At 42.3% G+C, this 27,802-nt stretch overlaps 1 protein-coding gene across 24 annotated transcripts in view; it reads left to right on the forward strand.

Moving 5' to 3' along the window:
* Positions 1-27,802, forward strand: part of Etl4 (enhancer trap locus 4) — a 900,329-nt gene that overhangs the window by 821,848 nt on the left and 50,679 nt on the right. For 16 of the 24 annotated variants that reach the window (XM_006497408.4, XM_006497426.3, XM_006497414.3 and 13 more), the window contains 2 exons: positions 11,405-12,237; positions 27,493-27,597. In XM_006497408.4, the coding sequence (XP_006497471.1) occupies positions 11,405-12,237; positions 27,493-27,597 (938 nt within the window). Of the gene's footprint in view, positions 1-5,236; positions 5,502-11,404; positions 12,238-27,492; positions 27,598-27,802 lie in introns of those variants that run through there. The other 8 variants (XM_006497427.3, XM_006497430.4, NM_178059.5 and 5 more) reach the window with 3 other exon arrangements.

Genomic DNA, 27,802 nt, shown 5'->3' on the forward strand with positions numbered 1-27,802 from the left:
TATCATTATGGGGGTGCACACAAGCACATGTGCACCTGCATACACAGGCATGTGCATGATAGGGCCTACGGGTGGAGATCTGAGGATAACTTCTGTAAGTTGTTTCACTCCTTCTATCACGAATTCTAGGGATTGAACTCAGGTTATGAGGCTTATGGGACAAGTGTTTCTACCCGCTGAGACATCTTGCCTGACTGTCTACACTGAGTTTTAAGAGACACACTTAGAGGCCATTCAGGAATCATAATCTGATCCAAATACTTCTCAGGTGTTTTCGTACGTTCTGTCTCGGGCTCCAACTAAAGCCAAGGAACAAGATGGGGTTTCAAGGGCATATTCAGTACAAACACAAAATTGGAAATGTTTGAAAAAAAACTGAGAAAGTATCACTTTCCCCATTGTAACACAGCATCCATGCCATTCTATAAACATCCTCTACCATGGATGTCCACAGAAGTGTCTGACACTGGAAGCTACCTTTAAGAACAGAGAAGGAGACCCTTTTAAACCAGAAGTAATTGCTATGAGGGAAGTTTTGGTGTGAAACTCTCCTGTTGATTCACATTTATTGGCTGGGAGTTTAGATTTGGAGACGTATCAATTATTGTCCTCCATTGTTCTCTCCAGGGGCTTGTCTCTTATACAATCCTTTCCTCTCCTGACACATTAGCCAGTGGTCAGTTATGGATAAAAATGATTGCACAGCAAAGCACCTTCCATCACCCATGCAGACTGTTTAAAATGGGCTCTGTGATGGAGCTCACCATGTGTTATGTTTGTTCAGCTAAACAGTAATGGAACCAGCACGCATCCCTCAAGGATGGGGCGTGGGGCTGCTAAGTGTCCATTTGGTTTCCAAGTTCTGTCATTCATCCATATAACTACCATAATTTTTCTCTAATGGGCCCTAAAAACTCTGTCTCTATAATCTATAGTTGTAGTGATTACAATTCTATATAAATCATTATGAACTCATCTGGTAAGTTTAGACTTGCCATGTCATCAAGCTGAAATATGCACATGTCTTAGTTCTCACACTGTTGCAATCATCCTAACGCTATTTGCTATGGCATCTAAATTCCTGCGATCATAGCATAAAGTCCAGAGAAGGGATCTGTTCCTCTGACACTGATTAGTGAATTTCTGAGAGATACAGTGATTTAACTCTGAGCGTTATGGTCCTTCAAGAAGCACCATTAGCGAAACTAGAGCCATGATGCTCAGAGAGTTTAATCAGAAACATCCCAGATATTTTAGTGCATAAATAATCTGTTGTATGTAATAGCTTTATGATAGATAATATGTATACATGCAATAGCTCTGTGATAGTTATGTATATATGAAATAGTTCTATAATAGATAATATGTATACATGTAATAGTTCTATGACAGATAACATGTATACATATAATAGCTCTATGTATTCATAACCTATGAATATGAATATTTTTATAAATCATATGAGAATAAAGTTGCATAAAACCAAAAAAAATATTTAGGATAAAATAAAAGTGTTGCTAAAAAATAATAATCTGTTGTCTCTGTATATACATATATATGTATATCCATGTATAATATTTGTGTCCAGTTTCCCTTCCCATGATTTCAGCCCTCCTAAGATCAATCTAGGTTTATCTAAAACTAATCAATAGAAATTCAAGAAATAAGCAATTCATAAGTTCTAAGTAGCTTTTATTACAGTTGATGGTTATAATTATCCCAAAAGTGTGACTGTTATTGATCACTATGGGGCATGTGTAAAGGACAGTGTAGCATATATAAGGTTCTATACTATCTGCAGGCTTAGGCATCTAGTTAGGGTGTTAGAACTTATCCCCTCCAGATGAGTGTGTCACTAAGGTACTACTAGTTACTACATGGTTACTGCATGCTACAAGTTAAATACTTGCTACATGATATTGGACAAATTTCTTAGCTTCTCACATGTCATTCCCTAGCCAAGTGGGACAGTAGTACCTGCCCTCTGTGTCTCAGCAAGTTCTGGAGCCCATAAAATAAAATCATAACTGAAAGCATTTTGTGTAGTGCAAAGCTGCTAACTGATTTTCATATATACCTGCTCAAGAGCACATTTAAAATTCTTTTTACAATAAAAGCATTATAAGTTAACAATGCAATATATTATACATTTAAGGTGTATGCTAATAATTAAATAGGCATTCCAATAGCTGATATTCAAAGGAAATAGTGGAAGCCACTGAGCGGAGTACATACTAGCAATGAATCTAGACGTTCTAAAAGGGGTTCAAGAACAAAAGAACTTTGTCTATGCAGAAGCATGGGTGGACTCACTGAGGAGGAGGAGTTGTTTGTTCCATCTGTTGCAAATGTTGGTAAGAAGATATGATTTTACTAACTGTACCTATTGACAATACAGAAGGAGTTGTCCTTGGCTCGTGATAATACAGGGAACAGCCCAGTAGATCAAGTGTCCATGAAAGAGGGGAGTTTTTCTTTTATCTGCCCTTCAGCTCTGCCCTGTCCCTGATTATGACTTGGAAATTAGATGATGTACTTAATATTATGTTTTTTATTCTGCCCCAGCCCAAGCATCTTTAATCACTCCTGGGCACAGGGCTGGTCTCCTACATCTGGTAGTGTACACTTCAACTAGAGTTCTTTATGTCAAACTATTTCTGGGAATAACACCCATGTTAAATATAGCCATAAACTAACCGCTGACTGGATCATCTTTTTACAGAGAATACAATAATTTTGGCAACAGCCTGTCTGTCTCATGTCTGGGAGACAGTCCATTTATGAGCAAATGAAACATTAATAGATTAATAAGACCTTACAAATGACCATCCTTGCCATTTTAACAGTGTAAGCAAGACAAATTTGAAATTTTTCCAGCATAATGATCATTTCCTTTTATGTCTGTAGGCACATGAGTTTCTTTTTGCATACATGTACCTTAAATTGATAATGAATGAGAAAGAGGAATTAGGAATAAATTTTACAATACCATTGGCCTTCCCGAAGAATAAACATTATTTCCTACTGAGGTAATACTGGATATTTACAGGCAAGGCTTTTCTTAATGCTAACCCAAAAGAAATAAGTTACTCCCACCTCACTAGCCGTCCATCAAAAGCAGAGGGGATATGAATAGGAATCTGACAAAAGCTGTTTGTCCCAAGGTCAACAGGACTGGGAACAGCCTACAGATCCGACCAGAGTACAGATGCCACCAGTTGATTGGACTTGGACTAGTAGGAAGAAGTTAAGCCGTCCTCTGAAGAGGGTTACTCACTCAGTGGGCCTATGTGCAGCAAACACTTTGTTCCAGAAATGGATGGTTCATTAGCCACTTCTTTAGAGCCTTGGATAGCAAATCCCTCTCCCCTCTCCAATCAACTTCCTGCTTACTAGAGGGCATTCAACTCATCCTGGTTCACCACAGGATTGGGCTGCCTGTCAAACTCCTGACACTGAATTACCGCCCCAGTAATGAAGAAGTCTCGGATGTGCTGTGCAGAAGAGAGGGCTCTGGAGCACTTTGAAAGTGAAAGGAGCTGTTTATGAAGTGACAGGGGGAGGAGACCAGAGAGGGAGGCCAGACTGCCTATCACTGACTCACATGGTTAGCAGGGTCACCAGAAGCCACCACCTCTAAGGTGGCTGTCATGAAATAATATGTTAATTATGTCATGCTTCACTCAACCAAAGAGCACTTCTCTTTTGGGAGTGAGAATAGCCATGGCCCCTGTTACTCCGAGGACAGCCCCTTGGAACAAGGAAGACATTGTAGAAGTCACTCAAAGAGCAGTGCTGTGCCCTATGCCATTAAACAATAGCATTAGAGGTATAGTAGAGCTGGATGTGGCTCTCACAGACAACGAAGGCCAGCCTCTAAATTCCCCTTCCTGGAAAGCCCTCCTGTGACCCAACAAAACCTACCAAATGTATGCCAGATGCCTGGGAGCCAAGCATTTGCTTCCTTAGCCTGCTGAAAGATAACAAATCTGTGCTGATTAGATTAAAAAATCAAAACAAGGGTTTTCAAATCCCTCCTCCTCTTTCCAAGCCTCTTAGATGGCATCTGTTACAGCCACATCATCAAAATCTAGTTTCTAATGGGACGTCTTGGGAAGGCAGTGGTGTTGGGGAGACCACTTTCCCCCTCCCTTAATAACCACAAGCAATCGGTGATGGTAAACAGTTTTTTGGGTGAGCCTGCAATGCAAACTGCCTTTGGACTTCACAGACGTCACAAAATTCTTTTGGTCGGCAAGTAGAACCTCTGAGAGCCTGAAAATGTTTTGTTTCGTTGTAGTGTGTTTTTCTTTAAGTGTCCGGGCAGCCATGAGTGTGGTATTGGGGTGTGGTTTAAGGCCAGCCAGTGAGTGAGGCTCCTTGTTGCAGGATTCCCAGATGGCTGTTGCATTGTCCCTGGAGGCACAGAGAGCCTCTGTGAGTCAAGGGAAGCCTTGGCTTTTACTTAGCTCACCTTTTGTTAGCCACACCTGTCCTCCAGCAAGCCACTTCTGGTAGATACAAACCCTCTTGTCCTGTCGTCAGGCTGTTCAGTCCCTTCCACAGGGGAGGCCCCTGGAGAACCCTGGGCTCTCTCTTCCTTGTGCCTAGGGTGGGGCAGCCAGGAGCTGCTTGTATTTCTCAAACCTCTTGCAGCCGCTGCAGCTGCAGCTTGTCTTGCCTTTCGCTCCTCATTTCAGCTTGGCTTTCCAGAATGGTAGTTGTTGCTACCTGCGCTGAAGAGGACAGAGAGCTAGCTCAGCCTGGTTACAGAACTGGCTGGTTAATTAGTAAACTAGCTCTTTTCCCTCCCCCTTTCCCCCCTCAGGTATCACAAACATGGGGAAGAGAAGAGTTTCCTTTACTTGCCAATAAACCAGTCTTCAAAATTCTAGCCGAAGATGAAGCCCCCCCCCCCCCATAACAGGAAACTTCTCCAAGAGTTGGACTAGGGGTAATTGGGACACTAGGTTTTCGGTTGGTTTCCACTCCCCCGGTGGCTGGCTGTTCGTCTGGTTTAAGGATCCTCTATGCTTTAAGCAGAATCTATTTGCTAATATAGTGTTTGTTGTTAATCCATTTACCCACGGCTCTCAGCAATTGAGCGTTTTTCTTACTCTCTTGCCCTGTAAGCAATTGTTGGAGGATTGAGTCACCCACGCAGTAGCCTGTGGTTGGATGTGGGCTGAGTTTATTCAGTGACTAATTTCCAAGGGGAGGAGAAATTGGCTTATCATTGAGAGAGCAACTTTTTTATCCATGCCTGTGGCAGCTTCGCTCCGAAGACCGGGTCAAAACAAACTGGTTTTCATTGGGGATCATTTTACTATCCGAGCACCCTTGTGATTTGGACTCTGAGGAGAAGGGAAGTTGTCAGCTTTGATCATGTGAGGGCCCGAGGATTCGGATGAGGCTCTCAAACTAAGCAGTACCATAGCCCCAGGCGAGCCAATGGGCTTGTTCACCGCCGCAATTGCACAGGTGATTTCCGCAAACAAAAAGTAAGTGGCTCTAATTCTTTGAGGTTGCAAACAGCCTCTCAGGAAGCTCTTCTGTTCTCGCTTTTCTGTTTTCTCGGGTTTCTTCATTTTGTGGTCTGATGGAGGAGGCCACGTACAGATTCTAGAGTTGGAAGGGTGGGGCTTGAAATAGAGTAAACTGAGCATGCTATTCCCTCCCCGCAAAGCATGTCCGTTTGTGTCGTAAGTGCTTCAGAAAGGAACTTGATTACATTTCCACAAAAGATGTTAAATGAACTTTTTTTTTCCACGCTAGGATTACAGTTTTATCTTACTTACAGTTCTTATCTTACTTTCAAGAAATTTCCAACTGAATAACGCTTGCCTTGCCTTAGAATTCTGGGGGAAATAAAATACTGCCGTTGTAGGTCTTGCTGCCTAATTCAAATGTAATTTGTACTGACCTTCAGCATTTTCTGGTTTGAGGGAAGAATGGGGCAGTTTATTGAACTGGGCGTTGTGAGGAAGAACAACAGCAACTTGCTCTTCAGGGCCACCTTGGTGATGAGCCTGTGTAAAACACCTCCCTGTTTACCTGCCCCAGAACTGACTCAAACAGTCGAGACACAATAGGGATTTGGATAACAGTGGGAAAAGGAAAAGACAAGGGTAAAGCAAGCAAACAAGGGAGGACAGCCTGGCTTCTACATTGCAGGGTGGTTGAACATTTTTGTGCCTGAGCCTATGCAGAAAAATAAAAATACTTGAAGGAAATTCTCATTAGGGAGTCAAAGATCTTACTGTGTGTGTAGGGTCCTCTTTTTATTTTTGTAAGACAAAGAGCTGATGTTTACATAAAGATAGCAATGTTAAATTTTCTGAAGGGAAGGCAGCAATGATGTGCATAGCTACTTTTAACTTAGCAAGTGGAATGAGATACAGGAGAAGCCTCAGAGATGGGTGGAAAAGTCAGAGGCTCAAATGCTCAACTCTTGTCCTGTGTGCACTGTGTCTTGCTTATCTTACCATAGAATGTTAGTCTAATTTTCCCCTAGGCCTGACCATGGGTATTAGTATAAGGACAGCTCATGCATATTTAACATCAGGTCTTTGTCAGCAAGATGACTAAAAATCGCAACCAAATAAAACTGTAGACGCCTGAAACAAGGCAGTTACGGTCATAAGACGGGCACTAGCTTGAGCAGCAAAGGCTGTTCTAAATTACAAAGTATTATTGCTTAGTGGCCCTGCAGCAAATCAAACAAGCATCTTGTGAGGTCATTAAAGACTAGTTTTTACACATTAACATGAGGCTCCTTCCTCATTTCCCAAGCCTTCTACTGTAGCCTGAGTGAGGTACCTTTAGCCGAACTAGAGCATTTACTGCATAAACTGGAGTTATCTCATATTAAGGGTTTGTTCTTGTAGATCTGAAATCCATGTTTCCCCAGGGCTTAGTGGGATTATCATGTCATTCTCTCTTGGGGCTCTATCTAGAGCAGAGGGTGACATGATCAGGGAACTTTTTAAAGCCCAGTGTTGGGAAATTAGACATAGCCTGGCAAAGCAACATGAACATTTTGCCAGAGACTTCTGACTTCTACACCACTGGTATTGATGTACCATTCAACTTCAGAGTAACCGTTCTGTCATGATTTAATGTTCAGTGGCGAACTCAGTGGTTCATTCAGTGGCCCCCATTGGACTTTGGCAAGATTATTTTGAAATGGAAAAGGCAGGGATGATAACCAGCATGGTCAGCAGGTATGTGATGCTCATGGTTAGAGCTAGGATCCATTCATCCATCCTCATTCATGGAGGCTCTGTACCGATGAGCACCTGGACCAAGACAGATGTTGACTCTTCAGTATTTTTACTGACATCCACATTCTTCATATGATTGCACAGCATAATTTATCAGAACTATTCCGTTTGTTTGTTTGTTTGTTTGTTTGTTTGTTTGTTTGTTTGTTTTTCGAGACAGGGTTTCTCTGTATAGCCTTGACTGTCCTGGAACTCTCTTTATAGACCAGGCTGGCCTCGAACTAAGAATTCCACCTGCCTCTGTCTCCCAAGTGCTAGGATTAAAGGCATGTACCACTACGCCTGGCCAGAACTATTCTTTTTATTTTATTTTATTATTTTTTATTAGATATTTTCTTTATATACATTTCAAATGCTATCTTGAATGTTCCCTATACCCTTCCTCCACCCTGCTCCCCTTCCCATCCACTCCCACTTCTTGGCCCTGGCATTCCCCTTTACTGAGGCATATAAAGTTTGCAATACCAAGGGGCCTCTCTTCCCAGTGATGGCTGACTAGGCCATCTTCTGCTACATATGCAGCTAGAGATATGAGCTCTGGGGGTACTGGTTAGTTCATATTGTTGTTCCACCTATAGGGTTGCAGACCCCTTCAGCTCCTTGGGTACTTTCTCTAGCTTCTCCATTGGGGGCCCTGTGTTCCAGGTCAGAACTATTCTTAATTGATTTATTCTTTCAGAATATATCCACACATGCCACCAGAAACTTTAATGATTTTTGTTTTCTAATCAGTTTTTTGGGTATTTTATTTTAAAAGATACTTGTAAAGTATAACTCTTAACTATGCCTTTTCATATCACAAAACATGGTTTTTAAATTCTTGCTTGAATACCTCTGCTGTTTTAAAAGATATATGTCTATGTTTTTATTAATTTAAGTTAATTTACATTTTCCTTTCATAATATGAATTTATTTAACAGTTCTCTGCTATTTAGAATCTTGTCCTCTTTTTACTCTCTTAACAGAAAGATGGATATTTCTACTGTGTCTGACTGGGCTGGGATCCCCAAAATCTAGATGTTTTCTAGAGCTTGATAAGAAAGAAAGGAAAACAGAGCGGAGATCCTGATAAAAGCAGTTGCTGGTCCCTAGTGGCTTCTAAACAGTTTACATCTTGTTAACCTTGGTAATTCCCAACAATAATGGCAACAGAATTTTCTGTTTGTTCATTTGTCCTGGACAATGTGTGATGTTCAGCACATAGTGGCCTGTTTGAGTCAATGTGATAGGAAGAGTTTATCTTGAGACTCCTTTTAGCTGGTTATTGTATTGTATGTTATGATTGTTTGGTGGCATTTGGCCAGATACTGCCAGCTTAGTCAAACCCCCTCGGATTTCATGACCTATAAAAACACACACTGAGCATGCCTTTGTTTTTATTGAGTCCTGAACTCTGCAAGATAATGGGAGAGGCTTTCTAAGGCTTGGTGATGGTTTCTGCACACCTTCTGTCCCATGGTTGTTGCCCATTCTGGAGAACTAATCAGATATACTACCCTGACAGTGACCTCCGGTGGGGCAGGCGCTTCTGGTCTATTGCCCTGCACATCTGAGTCATACATGTATCAGGTGAGCAGAGAGTGGTCATATGGGCAGGAACGTTAGGGCTCCCAGAATCCAGGACTAGGTATGAAACACAAGAGTAAGAACATTGTGGGAGGTTTGAATATCCCATAGTAAGAATTGGAGAAGAGAGAGCAGGCTAGCCTAGCAGACTAGCCTAGAGGCTCATGAACTCCATGTATGTGTTAAAGAGTAGAGAGGGTAGTGAGGCAAACTGTGATTGTAAGTCAGGAACCTGCTCCCTCTGGAGTTTCTAGAACCACTCAGATCCTTAGGGAATAAAGAGGCCAATTCAGTGACTGCTCACAAAACACCCACAAAAAGTTGCACTTGGTGGTTGCCTATTTCTGCCTACTTTGCATTTTTAAATAGGCTATTTTCTATGTAAAACCCATTATAATATATAGACATTCCTGATCCTGTTGAGGTATCTACATCCTGTTGGATGCTAGGGACAGGGTAAGGACCTGTGGAAGACTGATTGGTTCTTGCCCTGCTTTCCCTTAGAGGAGATGTGGAAAATCACTCTCCTCAATAGTAGGAATTCGAAAGCTTGTTTGGAGCTGTATCCTAATGCTTGCTTCCTTGAAAGGACTTGATAAAGGTTGCTCACTAAACAAATTCATGTGATGATGGATCAGTTCCTTCTCTTCAAGGCGTGGACTCTTTCATATTCAACCTACTCTTCCCTTTCAGCCACACCATTCGATTCTCAGGTGCACATCAGGTTCCTCTCTCCTGTTCCTGTCATAGCTACTCTCCGACTATGGATACCCCTCTGTCCTCTCTTGGGAGACAGGGTGAAGGATCATAGTCTCCATTTCTTTCTATGGTCTTGACCAAAACAGTAGTGTATCAAATAATCATATCCTGGATTTATTTATATTTTTGACTTTGCCCTTGCAAAAGACAATAGCACAAATTTATTGGCAAAGCACAAATTTATTTCCCCTCTTTCCTCACTAACTTGATTCTTCTGATTGTTTCTTTTTGAAGATGCATCTATCAAAGAGCTATGGGCATCTTTACCTTTTCTGATCCATGCAATGCTGAAGCCCAGATAATTAAGCTACCTGGTCCAACGCTCCAGCTTATATGTCTGTTAGCTGCGTCCATCACCTCTAATGGCCCTATAGGCAGAGACATTAGGATTTTGCACTGGGTCTCCACCGTGCTTCAGATTCCTTCCCTTTGCATGGTTTACCTGCCATCTCACTGGCACCTCATTACTTCCCCTAACCTGGTGTGTTATCTTCACAGAGGCTCAAATAAATTGTTGAGCTAAACCTCCTTCCACACTTCTCCCAGGAATACACTTAGCTCTTCTTTCTTTCTTTCTTTCTTTCTTTCTTTCTTTCTTTCTTTCTTTCTTTCTTTCTTCCTTCCTTCCTTCCTTCCTTCCTTCCTTCCTTCCTTCCTTCCTTCCTTTCTCTCTCTCTCTCTCTCTCTCTCTCTCTCTCTCTCTTTCCTTCTTTCTCTCTTTCCTTCCTTCCTTCCTTCCTTTATTTATTTATTTATTTATTTATTTGGTTTTCTGAGACAGGGTTTCTCTGCATAGCCCTGGCTACCCTGGAACTCACTCTGTAGACAAGGCTGGCCTCAAACTCAGAAAACTGCCTGCCTCTGTCTCCCAAATGCTGGGTTTAAAGGCATGAGTCACCACTGCCCGGCTTCCACTTAGCTTTTATAGCCATGGTCCTACATAGTGTTAGCCTGCAAAGGTGGGAAAGTGCTTATTAGTTATTTGCCAGGGCTAACTGTAGGAAAATGTGCCCATTACAGGTTTTAGAAAACATGATTTTAGATCCATGTATATATTAGCCTTACAGTTATTAAATGGCTTAAGAAGCTGTGACATCCGTATTTAAACCATAGTTTAATATCTGTGTTGCTGTCATTGGGTATGTGTCTATTTTTTGAGGTTTCCTCAAGGAATTACTGGAGACTTGGGGTTGTGAGATGGGATGCAGTAGAAGGGTTTGCCTGAGAGATGCATCTGCAGCTTTGAACACCAATATGACAAATAAGAAAACAAAACATTTTAGGCTTTAAATGTCATGGATTTCTTCTTATGTAGTGGTTGGGTTTCTAAAATGAGTTTCATGGACCATTATCAACCACACTTTGGTGGGAGCTCTGAGGGGTACTCCATTTCCTTATTCTATGTAGTTGCTGCCCTTGGCCCCAGCTCCATCTTCATCTACTATGTCAGCAGCTTAGCACCTTCTAGTCTTTCTCTCCAGGACTGTTTCTACCATCACAACCCTCTAAGGTTGACTCTGTTGTTTCCCTGTCGTCTATATAAAAATCTTGGTGATTGCAATGAGCCCACTTGGTTAATATTTGTCACCTCAGGATCCACAACTTATTCACATCTGTAAAGTCCCTTTTGACAATAAGGGGACACATTCTCAGGTTCCATTCACCTGATGTGAGTGTCTGGTAAGAGGGTGAGATATATAACCAGACTCCTTCATTAAGCAATTCACCTTGTCACATGAGACCCCTAAAAACATGAATATCTAAGGATGTTTTCTGATTCCTTGCTTTATTTCCAGATGCAGAGAGAAATTGTTTATGCAAGAGGAGATGGGCTTGTTGCCCCCCGACCAGGATCTGTGGCTCACCCACCTCATGTAATTCCAAACTCCCCACCATCAACTCCGGTGCCCCATTCCTTACCTCCCTCTCCATCCAGAATTCCTTACGGGGGCAGCCGTCCAATGGCTATTCCTGGCAATGCCACCATCCCCAGGGACAGACTCTCGAGCCTGCCAGTATCCAGATCCATCTCCCCAAGCCCCAGCGCCATTTTGGAAAGAAGAGATGTCAAACCGGATGAAGACATGAGCAGCAAAAACCTGGTTATGTTCAGAAATGAGGGTTTCTATGCCGACCCTTACCTCTATCATGAAGGACGAATGAGCATAGCCTCATCCCATGGCGGCCACCCTTTGGATGTCCCAGATCATGTCATTGCGTATCACCGCACAGCGATCCGGTCAGCGAGTGCTTACTGTAGCCCTTCCTTGCAAGCAGAAATGCATATGGAGCAGTCGTTATACAGACAAAAGTCAAGGAAATACCCTGATAGCCATTTGCCTACCTTGGGCTCCAAAACGCCCCCAGCCTCTCCACACCGTGTGGGTGACTTAAGAATGATAGACCTGCACCCGCATCTTAACACACATGGGCCCCCTCACACTCTGCAGCCAGACCGGGCCTCCCCCAGTCGCCAGTCCTTTAAAAAGGAACCCGGCACCCTGGTGTACATCGAAAAGCCACGAAACACTTCAGGATTATCCAGCCTTGTAGACCTGGGGCCTCCTCTAGTTGAGAAGCAAGGTTTTGCTTACAGCACCACTACAATCCCCAAAGACAGAGAAACCAGGTAAGACAAAGGGGTGGCTGAGGATGGTTTGTCCTGGTGTGTTGCTGAAAGCTGTTTTCTAGATACCAAGCCAGAAAACACAATTCTGAGTATCAGGGAAGACTAACCTTCCCTGAAGAGTTCCTGGATGAGTGGGTTCAGGTAAATGAGGTCCACCAGTGACCATGTGAAAGGAGACAGAGGAATAACAAAGGCCACCAGCCCTACCTGTCCCTAGACTCTGGTCCTTACAGAATTGTCATTAAGGTAACTTGGAACTATTGGGAAGAAAATGGTGATTGATGGAAACCACGCAGATAGCAGATGGAAGAATCATAATTGCCTGCCATAGAAAATGAAGACTAGCCTAACTGTTGGTCACCGCCATCTGTGTTCCTGCCTATACAATGCAGTTTCAATTTCTCATCTGGTTTTGTGAGATGAAAAGAATGAGTTTGCATGATATTGGATGGTTGGGTTTAATACTCATTCAGGAGTGGAGTTGGAATAGGTAGAGTTTTTGAGTGAATAAAATACTCTGAAATGAATGGATGGAGAGAGAGAGAGAGAGAGAGAGAGAGAGAGAGAGAGAGAGATATCAATCTTCAAGTTTTATATCCTGAATATATTTTGAAAGCCCTCCAGAATCTGCAAAGTAATAACTGAAAAAACATTTTTTTGATAGAGGAAAGTTTCCTAGCCTAAATTCACTGAGGGGAATAAAATTAATTATAGACATAAAATTTAGCATAGAGATTGACAACTTACATGTTTCATGTGGGTTCAGGAAAGATAAAATATTAAGTTTCTCAGAACCTGCTTAGAGCTGCTATTCCTCACTAAAAATGGATCCATCTCATTCTGTTATATAACCTTATAAGAAGTTCAAACTTGTGAATGGAATATAAACTGTCTTCCTAACTTACTGTCTTCACATACAAATCAGTCCAAAGTCCTGTCGCCTCTAGCAGAATTTTAGCATGCTAAGCTGTCCCTATTTGTTCAGTCATAAGGAATCTCACAGCATGAAGATTTTGGGAGAATGAAACAGGAATAAGCATGAACGATTTGGAATCATTAATGCAAGAACAAAATCCAGCTCTCACAGTTGGAAAAACAGCAACTGGATGACTGGCCTGAGGATATACAACTAAGAAAAAAGATGGTGCTTAGAGCTGGTGGTGAGCTGGTGGTGACCACTTCATAGATATGAGGACAGATGCAGCCTCTGAAATGGCCCATGAGGTGCAAGATAGGAAATGGTGTATCACACAGAAGATGAGAACTAGAAGACAAGGATCTAGAGCAGGAAGTTAAAAGGAAAAAGGAAAGAAGGAAGGGAGGAAGGAAGGAAGGAAGGAAGGAGGGAGGGAGGGAGGGAGGGAGGGAGGGAGGGAGGGAATCCACTCCTGGGATGTAAGACTAAGAATAGGAATCCATACTCCCTCCATTTCCACCATATTCCCTCTGCCCCATGGGTGCCTTGGGGGAGCAGAGGAGCAAGAGCTGGGTTCACCACCGCTCACGACATTGTTCCCATGCTGGGCTCTGGGTACATTTTCTAAACAGAGTGAGTCATCCTCTCTAGTAAGTTATTTTTCTGTTGCTGTGAAAAAAATACCTTGACCAAAAGCAACATATAAAACAAAGAACTTATTTTTGCTTGTGGGTATAAAGTGCTAAATGTCCATAATATCAAGGAAAATGTGGTAGCCAGAGGCCAGAGCAGGAGGCTTGAGAGATCACATTTTAACAGCACACAGGAAGCAATATGAAAACTGGAAGTGGGGCCAGGCTATAAACTCTCACACCCTGTTCCCACTTCTACCTCCTAAAGGTTCCCTAACATCCCCTAAACATCAATGCCTACTTGGGATCAAGTGTTCAAGTACATGGGAACATTTCTCATTCCAACCACCACATCCTCCTCTCAGCACCACAAGTGTCCAAGCCACAGTCACTTCCCCCCATTTGTCAAAGAGATTTGGTAACGGCTATGGTTGGGCACTGTAATCCCAGCCCTCAAGATCCTGAGGTATAAGGAATGCTGCAAGGTCAAAGCCATCCTTAGAAACCCTGTATTAAGAATCCAGCCAAGCAAACAAACAGCAGCAAACCCCACAACCTTTGAGGATATACGTAGTGTTCCCTGTGGGGGTCCCTGACCTATGTCTCAAAGGACAGTCACCTTCCCTTTGCCAGTGTCCCTGTTGGACTTTCCCTTATTTAAAAGGATTTGCCAACCTCAATGACTTCATTTTTTTTTTCAAATCTCAAAAAAAGTCTGTAGATTTCTTCTTTACATGTTATAAAACATTTTTATAAAATTCGACTTATGTTGTATCTAAAATAGAATCTATAGGAAAAATTAACTTAAAAAGCTGAATGCTCACCTAAAGCGGTGTCACTGTGACCAGTGAGTTAGGACAGATGATCGTGATGCGGATAGCTTTACCTTTCATGGTCCACCCTCACCAACTGTGAAATAACAAAGAAAGAATTTTATTTCACACAGCCTGCCAAGTTGAACCCTTGTTTGTTAATTAACTTATCTCCAGAGATTACAGTTGGAATGTTTGTGTTTTTGTTGCTGGTTAGTGCTGTACTCCTTCCACAGAGTGTACATACATACATACATACATATACACATATAAGGTATGTAAACACATACATGCACTCCTATATATACTACAGGCATATACACATATACAACAAAGATGTATAAACACAGGCACCTGTTCACCTATACCACATAGACTTAGACACATAAAAACACCACAGACATACATGCTGAAAACACACATTCTTGTGTCTGTACTGCCCTAGTTAGATTTCTATTTCTATGATAAACACCAGGACCAAAGCAACTTGGGAAAGAAAGTGTTTATTTCATCTTACACTCCCAGACAACAGTCCATCACTGAGGGAAATCAGAACAGAAACTCAAGGCAGGAGCTAAATCAGAGGCCATAGAGAAATGCTGCTTACTGCCTGCTCATCTGCTTTCTTATGCAACCTAGGACAGATGTCCAGGGGGCTTACTGACCCCATCCACATTCATGCAAACACACACCACCATACAGATGTACATGTATATATGCATAGACCACAAGCCCTCACGGGCACATACACCATCTACATTTTGAGCCTCTGCTCAATGAAAGGCCTCTTTCCTGTCCTGACTGATTCATCCTGGACATGAACATTTGCAAGTAGTGATGCTTCTATTGACAGGCAGCACGAACACAGCTGTCATGTACAGGGGCTTCTTTGGAACAAGCACTGTATTACGTATCATCCACATATTGTGTAATAGAGCTACCAGACCAACCACTAGATATAAGCTTGTTTTACTCCATTTCGTAGATGCAGAAACTGAGGAGCAGGGGGATTACTCTGATTCCGTAATACCACCAGTGCTATGGCTCGGTCTAGTGAAGGCTCAGTATCTTTTGTTAGGCATGCTGGCACACACCTGTAATCCCAAGCTCAAGATCCTGTCTTTTATAAAGAGAAAATAACTCAGTAGTAGAGCCCTTGCTTAGCATGTGCAAAGCTTGGGAGTCCATCCCATCTCACAAGGAAGGAAGAGGAGAGAGGAAGTACTGTATTTACTGGGTGCATGTAGGTGACTATAGTAACCATGGCTGATTGACAGCAGTGCACCCACTTTCCCGTAGCAGCAAAGCAGAGAGAAGTGAATTCTGAACACTGCAGCCAGAATTCTTCAGAAATCATTTTAGGACTGGATGCTAAGTAACTGCTCCCAAAGGACATTCACAATCATAAACATGGCAGGATTTGCATAATTATACTGCTAAATATACACATGCCATTTAAAGTATAACTGCCCTAGCTGGTATATTAGCACAATTACACAGAAATAGGGAAAGGAGAAAACATTTCTGGTAGAATTTATTAAAAAAAAAAAAGTGCATCTGAATCCTATGTCAAAGGAAAAAAATGTAAAAGACAAATACCGGGAACAATTACAAAAGTGCAAAATTATATGCTATAGTCTTACTTAGCGCATGACGTTATTTTAGAAATATTTAATCTGGGTAGTATTTTTAAAAAGTCTAACTTCATGAGTATGGGATATAAAATGCCAAACCAATTTCTGTTGCAGTTTCATAATATTAAAAGCAAATAAATGAGAGTGCTTTTTCTGTGCGAGCCTCTAAGTGAGATTTTACATTTAAAAGGTGTGCTGACAGAACACAGGGACAGGAACTGCAAGGAGCTGTGCTTCCTTCTGTGAGCCAGCAGGACTCCCTTAAGGTTTCTAAGAGCACTTCACTATAATAGCCCAAATAGCTGCAGGACATTAGAAATCAGAGAGGAGGATCCTTTCTTTTACAGGGATGCTAGGAGAGGACCATTGGCAACCAATTGAAGGACTTGATTCTGTAACAGCTCTGTTGACACAGGAAGGAAGTGCTAAACACTGAGTCATTTGATCTCCATTCTCACACTCAGTCTTGTGCCTCCTACTCAGGGAGTTGGCAGGTCTTTTCTTTTCTGAAGAGACTTCAGTAAATCTCTAATAAAGAACAGTGTATACAATGTAATTTGGCTGCTGGTAGTGTTCTCCTTCCGAAGAGCCCATGAATGTTTGGCATTCTTGTACCTGAGCTTCTAGAAAGATCATCTTGCATATTTTGGTGGCTTTGGAGACAACTCCTTCTGCTCGACTTAAAAAAGGTAAATGGGTTCAATCATCTATAAGAGATTGGTGAGGGAAACAGTGTAGGAGACAGTTAGGATACACACTTCTGCCTTCTCTTGCTTACAAAATTACTTCATTAAACAGAATCTTTATCCTTGGCCATGTCAGATAAAACAGCCCAGAAGAGCTGTGAAATTCGAGGGCATTTATGTTTTTGCTGTTTTCTATTTGTAGTTTGGGTCATATAATTGAAAGCATTTTTCTAGAAATAAAACTCAAAATTCCAAAGTACTCATTGCAGAGTCACTAATGGCCGTCCTTCCAAATGCATAACATAATCTTTCAAATAAAATATGGTTCTTCATGCTTGGTGAACTAGAGCTGAGAACCCATTTTAACATTGTTCTGCAGCCAAGCAGGTAAGTTTATCAGAGTAGTAGAGAGTCACACCAAGGAGCAAAGTTTATACAAAGAGAAACCACATGGTACCCTATTCATCGACACCCTTACCCTGGCCATTCTTGAAGAAGAACAAAGAAAACGTGTGTGTGTGTGTGTGTGTGTGTGTGTGTGTGTGTGCGCTCTCTCTCTCTCTCTCTCTCTCTCTCTCTCTCTCTCTCTCATCAAGAAGGAAGACTGCATGATAGCTGGTAGCTTGGGTCTGTTTCTGACAGCTTCCCATCACTCTCTCACTTTATAAAAACTAAGTGTTGCAGTGTTGGTAGCTTTGAGGGGCTGCTGCGTGCATTCCTGCTTTAGGAACTGATAGAATGAAAACTTAAATCTGACTTTGTGGCATTTCAAAGTGTTCATTTTGCTGGCAGCCTTTCGAAGTGTCTCTAAACAGTGCTTTCTCCTGCTAGAGCACACTGAACCATGTAGGGTTATTCTTTTACTCCCCCTTGGGTAGTCAAGGTGAGCCACCTCAGAAACTCTATACCCTGTGGTGCCCTCTGAGGACAACCAAGCTGTCTCTGAACATGGTCAAGTGCACACCCCACCCCTAAATTAGAAACCTCCATCGAGACACTATGTTCCCAGGGAAATATAGAGCTTTTTCTGAAACAGAGTAAGCCTGACAAATAGCTGTGTGGTGAGCATAAAATACAGGTTATGACATCATCACATCCGTTCTTCCATTTACAGATAAAGCAGTGTTGCAGTTTGCTTGTTTGGTTTGCTTTGGGGTATTCATTTCTAAAATATCTTTTTATATACCCAGGCTGGCCTCAAACTCTAGACCCCCTTGCCTCAGGCTTCCAGAAACTACCATGCCCATCTAACAGAGCATTATGATAGAGCTTGCTGGAACTCCCATTGGTGCAGGGTTTTGCTTACGGTGAGGACTTTAAAACCTGCCTGGGTTCAAACATTACTTCGAACACTTGTTGGCAGTGGGTTCATTGATGCATTGATGGAGTTAATGAGCCTTCGTTTGCCATTTCTTGCTTAGAGTGGAGAAAATAACAACTCCATACAAGTGTCTAAGAGTTCCTCCTTTGAGAAAATCCCTCTACAGAGAGAGAGAGAGAGAGAGAGAGAGAGAGAGAGAGAGAGAGAGAGAGAAAAGACTGACAGAGAGACAGAGAGGCAAAGACAAACATAGAAACAGCTGCCTGAAGATGCAGACAGACTTCTTTTTAGTATAATAGTAGACAACACCAAAAGGTATGATTGGGAGGGGTGAGAATAAAATCAAAAGATAGACTGGGGTGGGCATGAGTGTGTAAATGCAGAATGGAATTTGCTCACTCAAAGATTCAGATCAGAATATATAAAGTAACAAAGCCACTAGCAGGTCTGTTTCAGGAAAGTCTTCAAGATGGTGCATCCTGAAGATTGGGGACAGAAAGACAAGGCAGACTCTGGGCATTCTTTTAAGATCACCCTGGACCTGCACAGTCTAGGCAGAGCTCTTGATGGCAAAGGCCCCTCCGCAGGTGTAGTTGGTTTACCTGGATTACCATCTGTTTTGATGCTTGCTAGTGCCTGACTAACTGGGCCCTTGTCTGAATTGTTTTCCCATAGAACTGTAATTGTGGATCAATGGGTGTTTATTGAGGTCCTCTCTCACACACTTGGCTGTGAACTGGTTGCTTTGCCCTGACAAAGAGGAGCTTAGATGTGGTTCTCATACACAAGGACCATAAACTTTGAAGACAACCATAAAACATTCAGAGCTTAATATATACATCTGAGCTGTGCTCTGGTTAAGTGTGTCAGGTCTCTGGCCCCAAATGCTATACTCTTAACCCATCTGACAAGAACACCTACTGTGGCATTTTGGTTTGGTTTTGGTTTTGAGGATGCCTGGGAGATGTTTTCCTGTCTTCTTGAAAGTGACAGAGTCTCCTAGCAAAGCAGGGAACAGGGAAGACATGCCAAGCCCAGTGCCTCTCTGAGTCTTGAGCTGCTTGGGGGAAGATCTCTTCATGGTGTTTCAGAGTCCAGCTGGGAAGTTAGTACACATTTTTTTCCTTGAAAACAATGTGGAGCAAAAGGACTAATAATACACTTTAGGGTAAAGAGGCTTCTGTGGGCCAGCTGGAAATCCAACCACCATTTAGTCCAAGTCCTAAACAATGAAAGTACAAGTAAACTTTTCAATTACAACCCTACCATAATTGGTTGGGGGTGGGGGAGAATGCTTGTACATAATTAATTCCAAAGCAGTGATATAGACTGTAATTGCTAAGAATTCAGAAACAGGAGCACTTTCCTAAGTCAGGCCCATCTGGGAGCTCCGTGATAATCCTCCGATGCTCTGGGATTTATGGTCTGCACATAATGAAAGAAGAAGAAGAAGGCCAACTGGTGTTTATCCAAAACTGGCTATATTTCTACCATTACAGTACCTATAAAATGACATCATGAAAGGGTGTTTTGCCAGTCTGAGAAATCAAGTAGGTGCTTATATGTTGAATTATTACTACATTTCCCAGGAATATAACCTCATTGGTAAAGAATATTTGGTAGGTATGCAATAGACCACTAAGCTCATGCAACAGATGTCTAATAAATATTTTAGCCATCTATCAGATATATGAAGATAGTTCTCCCTATACTTACTCCAAAAATAACCTGTCCAAAATACCAGGGAATGGCCACTATAAAGTCTGAGCTACTTTAAACAAACCAGCTTCTCCAGAGAAACAGATGTTACCTGTCACTAGTTAGGTCCAATTAAAACACGACTGTCTCTCCAGAGGTGTTGTCAATCAGAAGCCTTGAGTCTGGCTCAAGGAAAATGGAGTCGCCCCAAGCAATTTAACATTCAGACAACTCTTTTTGGTTCCCAAGCAGAACCTCTCCAAAGAGAAGAATCAAGGCTTAGGGACAGATCCAGCCTCCAGGAAGCTGTAGAAATCAGTGTGATTGCCCTGGGCCTGAAAACAAGGCTCGTCTATGTAACTCAGGCTCTCGTGATGCCCACACCATGTCTTAGCTGGGTTAGGATTCATTGTCTCTCCAATTGATGGTCAAGTGGGTGACATTTATCCTTATTTAAACTCTAGGCCTTAGTTTTCATGAATGATGTGATTCAAAATAACAGCTAACTGTAAGCATCAATTCCTGCTTTCCAAAAGTGGTAGGTCTTTTTTATTTAAAAAAAAAAACAAAAACTAATATTACTTACTGTACTGCTGTGAAAGAAGTCATGCCCTCCTTGTCCACCCTCAGAGACAAAAGGGGTTTGGAGGCCACTTGTCCTGAAGCCTGACTTTACAGAAAATAAAAAGGAGAGACAGTCCAGAATGTGATAACTGGAGCCATTTGAATAAACTGGGGTCTCGACATGATGCTGCCTCTATGCTGTTTGTAATAAAGGTAATAGGGCCCTACTTCCTCTATCACCCACGAGCCACTAGAAAGGTGACAGGCAGTAAGAACATTAGGGCGGTATCAGATAAGAAATGTCTTCCTTCTTTATCTGAGTCGTTCTTTTTGGATTGGTTTGGTATGGTATCGTATGGTATGGTGTGGAGTGCTGACTAAAATCTCAAGAGTTTTGCCTACCACTGCCTCCTGAGTGCTGAGATTAAAGCCGTGTGCTACCACTACCACAACCCAGCTTTGAGTCATTTTATTTCTCTGGCCTTCATGCTAGAATTTTATAGATTAAGTAGGTAGGAGCCAGGCACAGGAGACACACGTGTAATTCCCAGAAGCTCAGGAGGCTGAGGCACGAAGATCAGGAGTTAACAACAATGCAGACAATGATGGGAAATCCTGTCAAAGAAAAGGCTGACTCCTATGAGGATGTTCCTCCACTCACCCACCCACTCCAGAAAAGGCTGGCATGGGGGACCTTGTTTTCTCAGGCACCCGAGGGCCTTTCCCCATAGTGCTGTCAGTTGCAGATAAATAATAATCTGTAGCAGGAGTGAACAACTATTTCTACCAGTTTGTACCTGTACTTAACAAAAGAAAAAAGAAATGCCATTTCAGAGCGTGAATATTGAAGTGCACCCTCAGGGAAGAGAAAGAAACTTCAAAATTGATTTTGTGTTGGCTCATTCTGGGGTGTGGTAGCTAGAGTCACCGCCTGGCAGAGCCAACAGGAAATGAAACGCTTTACCCTGGGCTGTGTGTCACCATAGCCAGAAAGCCATAGTCCCTGTATTCTGCAGTCAAACTAGTGATGTTTCCTAAGAACCCTTCCTTTGCTGATATTCAGTGTCTGCTGTAACATTAAGGGATCACCCATCATGGGTTCTGTGCAGTGCTAAGGAAATAAGTACAGACCCCATTTTGTGACTCAGAAAGTCCGGTAATCAAGAAAAGTCTCTTCGATATAAAATCAGAAAGCTATCACGTTATGCTGCCACCCAGATCCAGAAAACAACTAAGTCTCGTCACTTGACTTGGGGCTATTTTCAGGTCCCAACTAGTACAGTCTGCTCACAGAAAGTAAACTGTGAAGGAGATTAACTGCTGGGAGTGTTTCCCGACTGCATTTACTGTGCTGGGAAGAGCCTCATTGGGCTTCAGTACACCTTAGGAGCCCTGGCCTGGGTGTGTCTGAGCTTTGATCCACTTGCCTGAACTTGGCACACCCTTCTTTTCCCCTTTCAGTCAGGATCACTGAACCAGAATGGGAAGAATTATGAGTGCCAAATAAGTTCCTCCTAACTGCAACTCTAGGATCCCAATTTCTGCTGGATTTTAGACATGATCTTTCTAGGAGACCAAGGGCATCTCTGTTAACAATGGCAGAGTCTTTTGACTCTGTGACCTCTCAGTATTGAGACTTGAGATGTGTGTGTCTTTGCTATCTTTGTAACAAAATATCTAAGGCTAAGGGGAAGGGCCCATGGATCATGGGTTCAGAGATTCCAGTACATGTTCACTTAACCCTGTCACCTTGAGCCTGAGCTGTACTTTTATCAAAGTGACGTATGTATCAGAAGACGTCTTTGTAATTTATGGCAGCCAGGAAGCAAAGCAAGGCAAAATGAGCCAAGGTCACGTATTCCTGTCAAGAGCATACTCACCCACTTCCTAAAGCTCGCACTCCCCCAGTCCTACCACAGACTAGGAATGAATCCTTTACCACACCAGCCTTTGGGAGACATTGAAGATCCAAATGCTGGCAGACCTTTGGCATCCTCAGCCATGATCTCCACTGCATGTGTGCTGGCCCCTGGGTCTCAACTTAGCAGGGACTTACCTGCTTTGAAGACTGCATTTGTGGTTGCACCTGCATGGTGCTTTCAGGATGGTGTCTTAGTTGCTTAACTTGTCCCCAGTAGGGTAACTTTGAGCAGAAATGGAAAATGAATAGATTAGTTACTTGCAAGGCTTCAAGCATAGCAAGAGGACCTGGATTCTGGTGTTCTGTTGACTTCATCCCTTAACAGCATCTTTAGTTAATTAGGGAGTGTTTCCTCTCATACCGTAGAAACAGGGCGTGAACAAGCAAGGGCTTGAAACCTGTTCACTATCCAATTGTGAAAAATACCTTCAGTCCTTGTAAGAATAAGAGTTCAATTCTATCAGTGTTCTACCTGCAGGGACACTGATCTTGTGGAAGGCCCTGTGCGGATACAATGGACCCTCATGTTGGTAGTCCTCACAGCCTATGCTCACCAACCATTTCTCACTTTCTTCAAGGAGAGAGAGGGAGAGAGAGAGAGAGAGAGAGAGAGAGAGAGAGAGAGAGAGAGAGAATAATCTGAGTTGTAAAGATTTCCATTGCTGTAACTAAATGCCTGAGTTAAAACATCTTAAAAATCATAGTGATTTATTTTGGATTATGACATCAGTCTGCAGTTGTTTGGGTTGATTAGCACAGTTGCTTGTGGTGAGGCAGGACAGCATGACTTGGGTGTTTTGGGTAGACTGAAGCCTCTTACCTCATGGCAGACAGGAAACTCAGGGATAAGTCAGGGTCCCAACATTTCCTTCAATAGTACTCTCTAATGATGGCTTTCTTTGCTAGGCCCCAGTAGCTCCTAACAATGCCGTTGGCTAGAAACCAAGCTTTTAGCAAATAAGCATAGACCCCGGTGATAGCGAGGAGGAAAAACAAATCGAAATCTAATCTAAAATATTAGACCCAGAAGTGATTTTAGGGATCACTTAGTACTCTTTTTTAAAGATTTATTTTATGTGACACACACACAGAGACACACACACTTTCGCTGTCTTCAAACACACCAGAAGAAGGCATCTGGTACCATTACAGATGGTTGTGAGCCACCATGTGGTTACTGGGAATTGAACTCGGGACCTCTGGAAGAGCAGTCAGTGCTCTTAACCGCTGAGCCATCTCTCCAACTATTTTTAAAGATAGGGAACTGGCTAAGGAAGACTGAGTTTCTGATGCATATTAGCTTACTTGACTGGTTTCAGCCAGCTCCTCTGTGTCCTTCTTGTATCTTGAAAAAGTATTCTTTGGGGGCTGTGGAGATGACTCAGTTCATCTGTCACTCAAACATGTAGACCTAAGTTCAGAATCCAGCACACAGATAAGAGCAAGCAGCATGCCTCTGTAACCCTATCATTGGGGATGCAGAGACAGGTGGGTCCTTGAAGCTCATTGGCTGCCCAGCCTAACTGAATTAATGAGCTCCTAGGTCATTGAGAAACTCAAGAATGAGGTGAAAGGTGACTCTAGGAGACACTCAGCATCAACCTTGGGCTTCCATATGCATGTATACACATGTACACGTGTGCAGGCTCATCATGCACGCTTGCACATCCCCTTTGGGATTTACCATAAAGAATTAATGGTTTTCACTCAGTCTGATGCTAGCTTGATTCCTAATTGATATAAATTTGCTTAACTATACAAAGATTTAAAAAAAAAAATCAGGCTCAAGGAGGCTTCCTTCAGGACAAAGACATGTGTGTAATCAAAAGAGGTGATTAAAGGTGAAATTTGAATCAAAAATCACATAAATGAACTTGCTGGCTGAAAGTATTTCCTCAAACATAAAAGGTTTTCTTCCCTCTGTTCCAGCGGCAGAAAGGGCAGCCCTCTAACAGTGTGTGTGCGCTTCCCCTGCACACACAGACGGAGGCAGCAAGGGATGACGTCAGGCAGGAGCTGGTTGCTGAGGGACCACACTTACCCTAAATTTTCCTTGAATTTCTTTTATTCATGTCATATTTGGGACTCAAACAGAGTTTTGCAGCCAAGCTGACTTGTAGCATTAAATGACTAGTTAACTGTCTCTACTCATCACATAAATACAGTTTATGGAATAATATAAAATGGTTTATGAAACCATTTTTGAGCCATCTTTTTGACAGTAATTACACCAACCCGTAATACCTTAAACCAAGTGAAATTGGCAAGAGTTAGTCTAAGTGTCCTTAATATTCTGATGGCTATCATGCAGAATTGTCACTGCAGTAAAATGACAGGATCATGTTTAATTTTTCTTCTTCCACTACGTTTTTCTTATATATATTTTCCCCTTTCACATTAAACACACACATCATAACATTTCATCACGAGAGAAGGCTGCATAAGTTTCCAGTTGCTGTAATTTAGTTAAACCATAAAATTGTTTCCAGATAACCAACCATGAAATGGAAAGACAATCTTATTTATGAACTTATAAATCAGATAATCTAATGAATCCTAAAACCAGAAACACTTTGATGATTAAATAGGAAGGAAGAAGTCTCATTGCCGTGTGTCAAAAGAATTGTATTTTCAGGAAGTGGTTTTGGCTGAGACATTGGTGCACACATTTGTGGTCGCTGCGCTGTCTGTCCATTACTACCTCCACCACACTGGCTCACATGGGACTGGGAAAGAATTGTGACCCTTCTATTGTCAGGTTCAAGTGTTTATAAGCTGCAGGGAAGATGCCAAAGAGCTACCAGCAATATCTGACTTGGTGTCTCCTCCCTAGTGTTCCTGTTGATGCCATAGCCTGGAAGAGGCCACCCAGGGAGTATTCCTGCTCTAACTTATGGTTACTATATACAGAACCAAGCATGTGGCTACCTAGATTATACGTAGGGCTTTTGCTCTAAGCATCTAAACTCTCATGTCAGATATTTCTACATGTGTGTTGGTGTCTGCTCTAAAGAGTCAGACAGTAGAATGCAATTGAAGAATTGTCTTTCTCCATCTGCACTCAAAAACCATTATCAGGGGAAAGCGTAGTGGAGAAGTCCAACTCCCACTGAGCCAAAGAAAATGCAAGGAAGCCCTGTGGACCATCACGGTCACACCAGCCTCTGCTGTGATCTGTAATTCTGTCCTTGATGATGATCCAGTTAAAAATAAGGCCCTGTGTCCAGGGTGTTTGGTTTGGTTTGGTTTTTAATGCCCTGCCACCCACTCTTGGAAAACAAGGTGATGAATGCTTTCCACCACCAACAGACTGACTAAAACATTGATTTAGCCCTGATCTGCAATGTATTCATGGCCAATGTCACTGGGCCAGTGGATCTGGATTGCATCCATAGCCAGTGATTTCTTCTTCCCCTTTCCCTCTTAGCAGATTCTTGGTTATTCCTTGTAGCTGTGCCCCTGCCTGTCCTTACATTTCTCCTCATCTTCCATGCAGTAAGTGACAGGGCGAACCAACTTTCACTTATTACTGGCATATCCATCCCCCTAAGCAAGTCATTTGCCAGGTGTTTGTGTTCACCCACGTCTCCTACATGGCAGATACAATGACCAATGGCTGCTCTTGTCACTTCTGAGATGCTACTATGGCTTACCAATAAATGTGGGACTTCTGGCAGTTTTTTATAATAACCTGATTTCCTTATTTCAAATGTCTATATGCTTTTTCCTTGACCCGTTGACCCTTTTATGGTAAAGAGGAGGCCAAGCACACAATGATGCCTGAGATTAGTATCCACTGCTCTGCCTGAGAGATGTGCATCCATACTTGACATTTGAGATTATTTCTATCCCAATAGAACAGAGGTCATACTGTTCAGACGTATATGGCTTGGTGGGGGTGCTTGCTTTTTGCAACCATTATCTATGCATACTGCATGACATATGTACAAGAACCTTCATGTCATAACTACACCATCAGGGTAAACTGAAGAAAGCACATGGACTTGTCAAGTCAGAAGCTGGCAATTGCAAAGTTAAACTCAGTAATTAAAAAGACATTAAAGATTTTAGCCCAAAGGCAAGGCTCAAGGCCTCAAAGCTCAAGGATGCTCTTGATTGCCACAAAATTCAGAATCAAGATTTCTTGTCTCTCCATGAGCCCAAACTTACCAGTTGCTTATCTGTAGTGAAAGGATGGATTGCTATTCTATCTCCATAAAGTATCATATAAAGCAGTTGGCTTGCACTGAAGAGCCACATTGTCTGAGTGTGCTATTTGTAGAATTCCTATTCTACACTATTGGTCACCATCACATGTTCCCATGATGCATCCATTGTCAAAGATGCAGAAATGTGAGCCTGTTTCAAAAACCTGACCGTAGCATCAGATAGCTTTGAAGAGAAAGGTACAGTACCTGGCCATAGGTAGTAACCAAGGGGGTTTTATTAGTGTGCTCATGATTGAGTTGTTGAGTATATTTTTCTTCCTTGATCCTGTGAAATTCTCCAGGCTAAGGTTTCTACCACATTAGACTGAGCATCACCTACTCCTCAACTCAAATTGATTTCCATTGTATTTTCCGTGGTGTTGACAAGAGGCACTTGTTTATCTGCCCTTGGGCTATGAAACAAGTTAACAAGTACAACAGATAAATCCATCTTTCACCCCAAAACCAGCCTGCAGCTTCCCAGCTGCAAAGAGCAGCTTAGAGGCATGTAGGAGTGCAGGGCCTGGCCGAGGGTGTCACCAGTCCCACTGAGGTCTGCTCTCATGATGCAAAGCAAATGACAAAACAGGGCAAGAAGGCTGCACGATCGTCTGAGGGGGGATGCCGTTCTACAGGAGGCCTCTGATGGCCTGTGCATTGTCTTTTTTGTGGGGTCACTGTCTCCTCTCTCAACTCTTATCAATCAATCTTGGTCTCCACTGAGGATCTACAGTCTCTGGGTTTGAGTGAACTTTGGCCACCTGCTAGGTGGTGCCTTTTATAACCCTCAGGTGAATCCTTCACCTAGAAGAACCAGTCTGAAAGTCAACAGAGCTTTAACAAACAATTCTCTTGTTTTGCAGAGAGAGGATGCAAGCCATGGAGAAGCAGATTGCCAGTCTAACTGGCCTTGTTCAGTCTGCGCTTTTTAAAGGGCCCATTACAAGTAGTAGCAAAGAGGCGTCTAGGTAAAAAAAAAAAAAAAAAAAAACAAGCCATACAGTCAAAAAATAATAATAATTCAAGCTGCTTCTCTTTAATCATTATGGCCATTCATTCAGTGAAATTTGTTTCTTCATGGTCATTTTAGGGCTGACATGTTTACATCTTTATAAAGCACGGTGTGGAGGTTGGTTTTGTTTTGTTTTGTTTGTTTTGTTTTGTTTTGTTTTG

Source organism: Mus musculus, chromosome 2 (assembly GCF_000001635.26).
Source record: "Mus musculus strain C57BL/6J chromosome 2, GRCm38.p6 C57BL/6J".
In the NCBI taxonomy this organism is placed as follows: domain Eukaryota; kingdom Metazoa; phylum Chordata; class Mammalia; order Rodentia; family Muridae; genus Mus; species Mus musculus.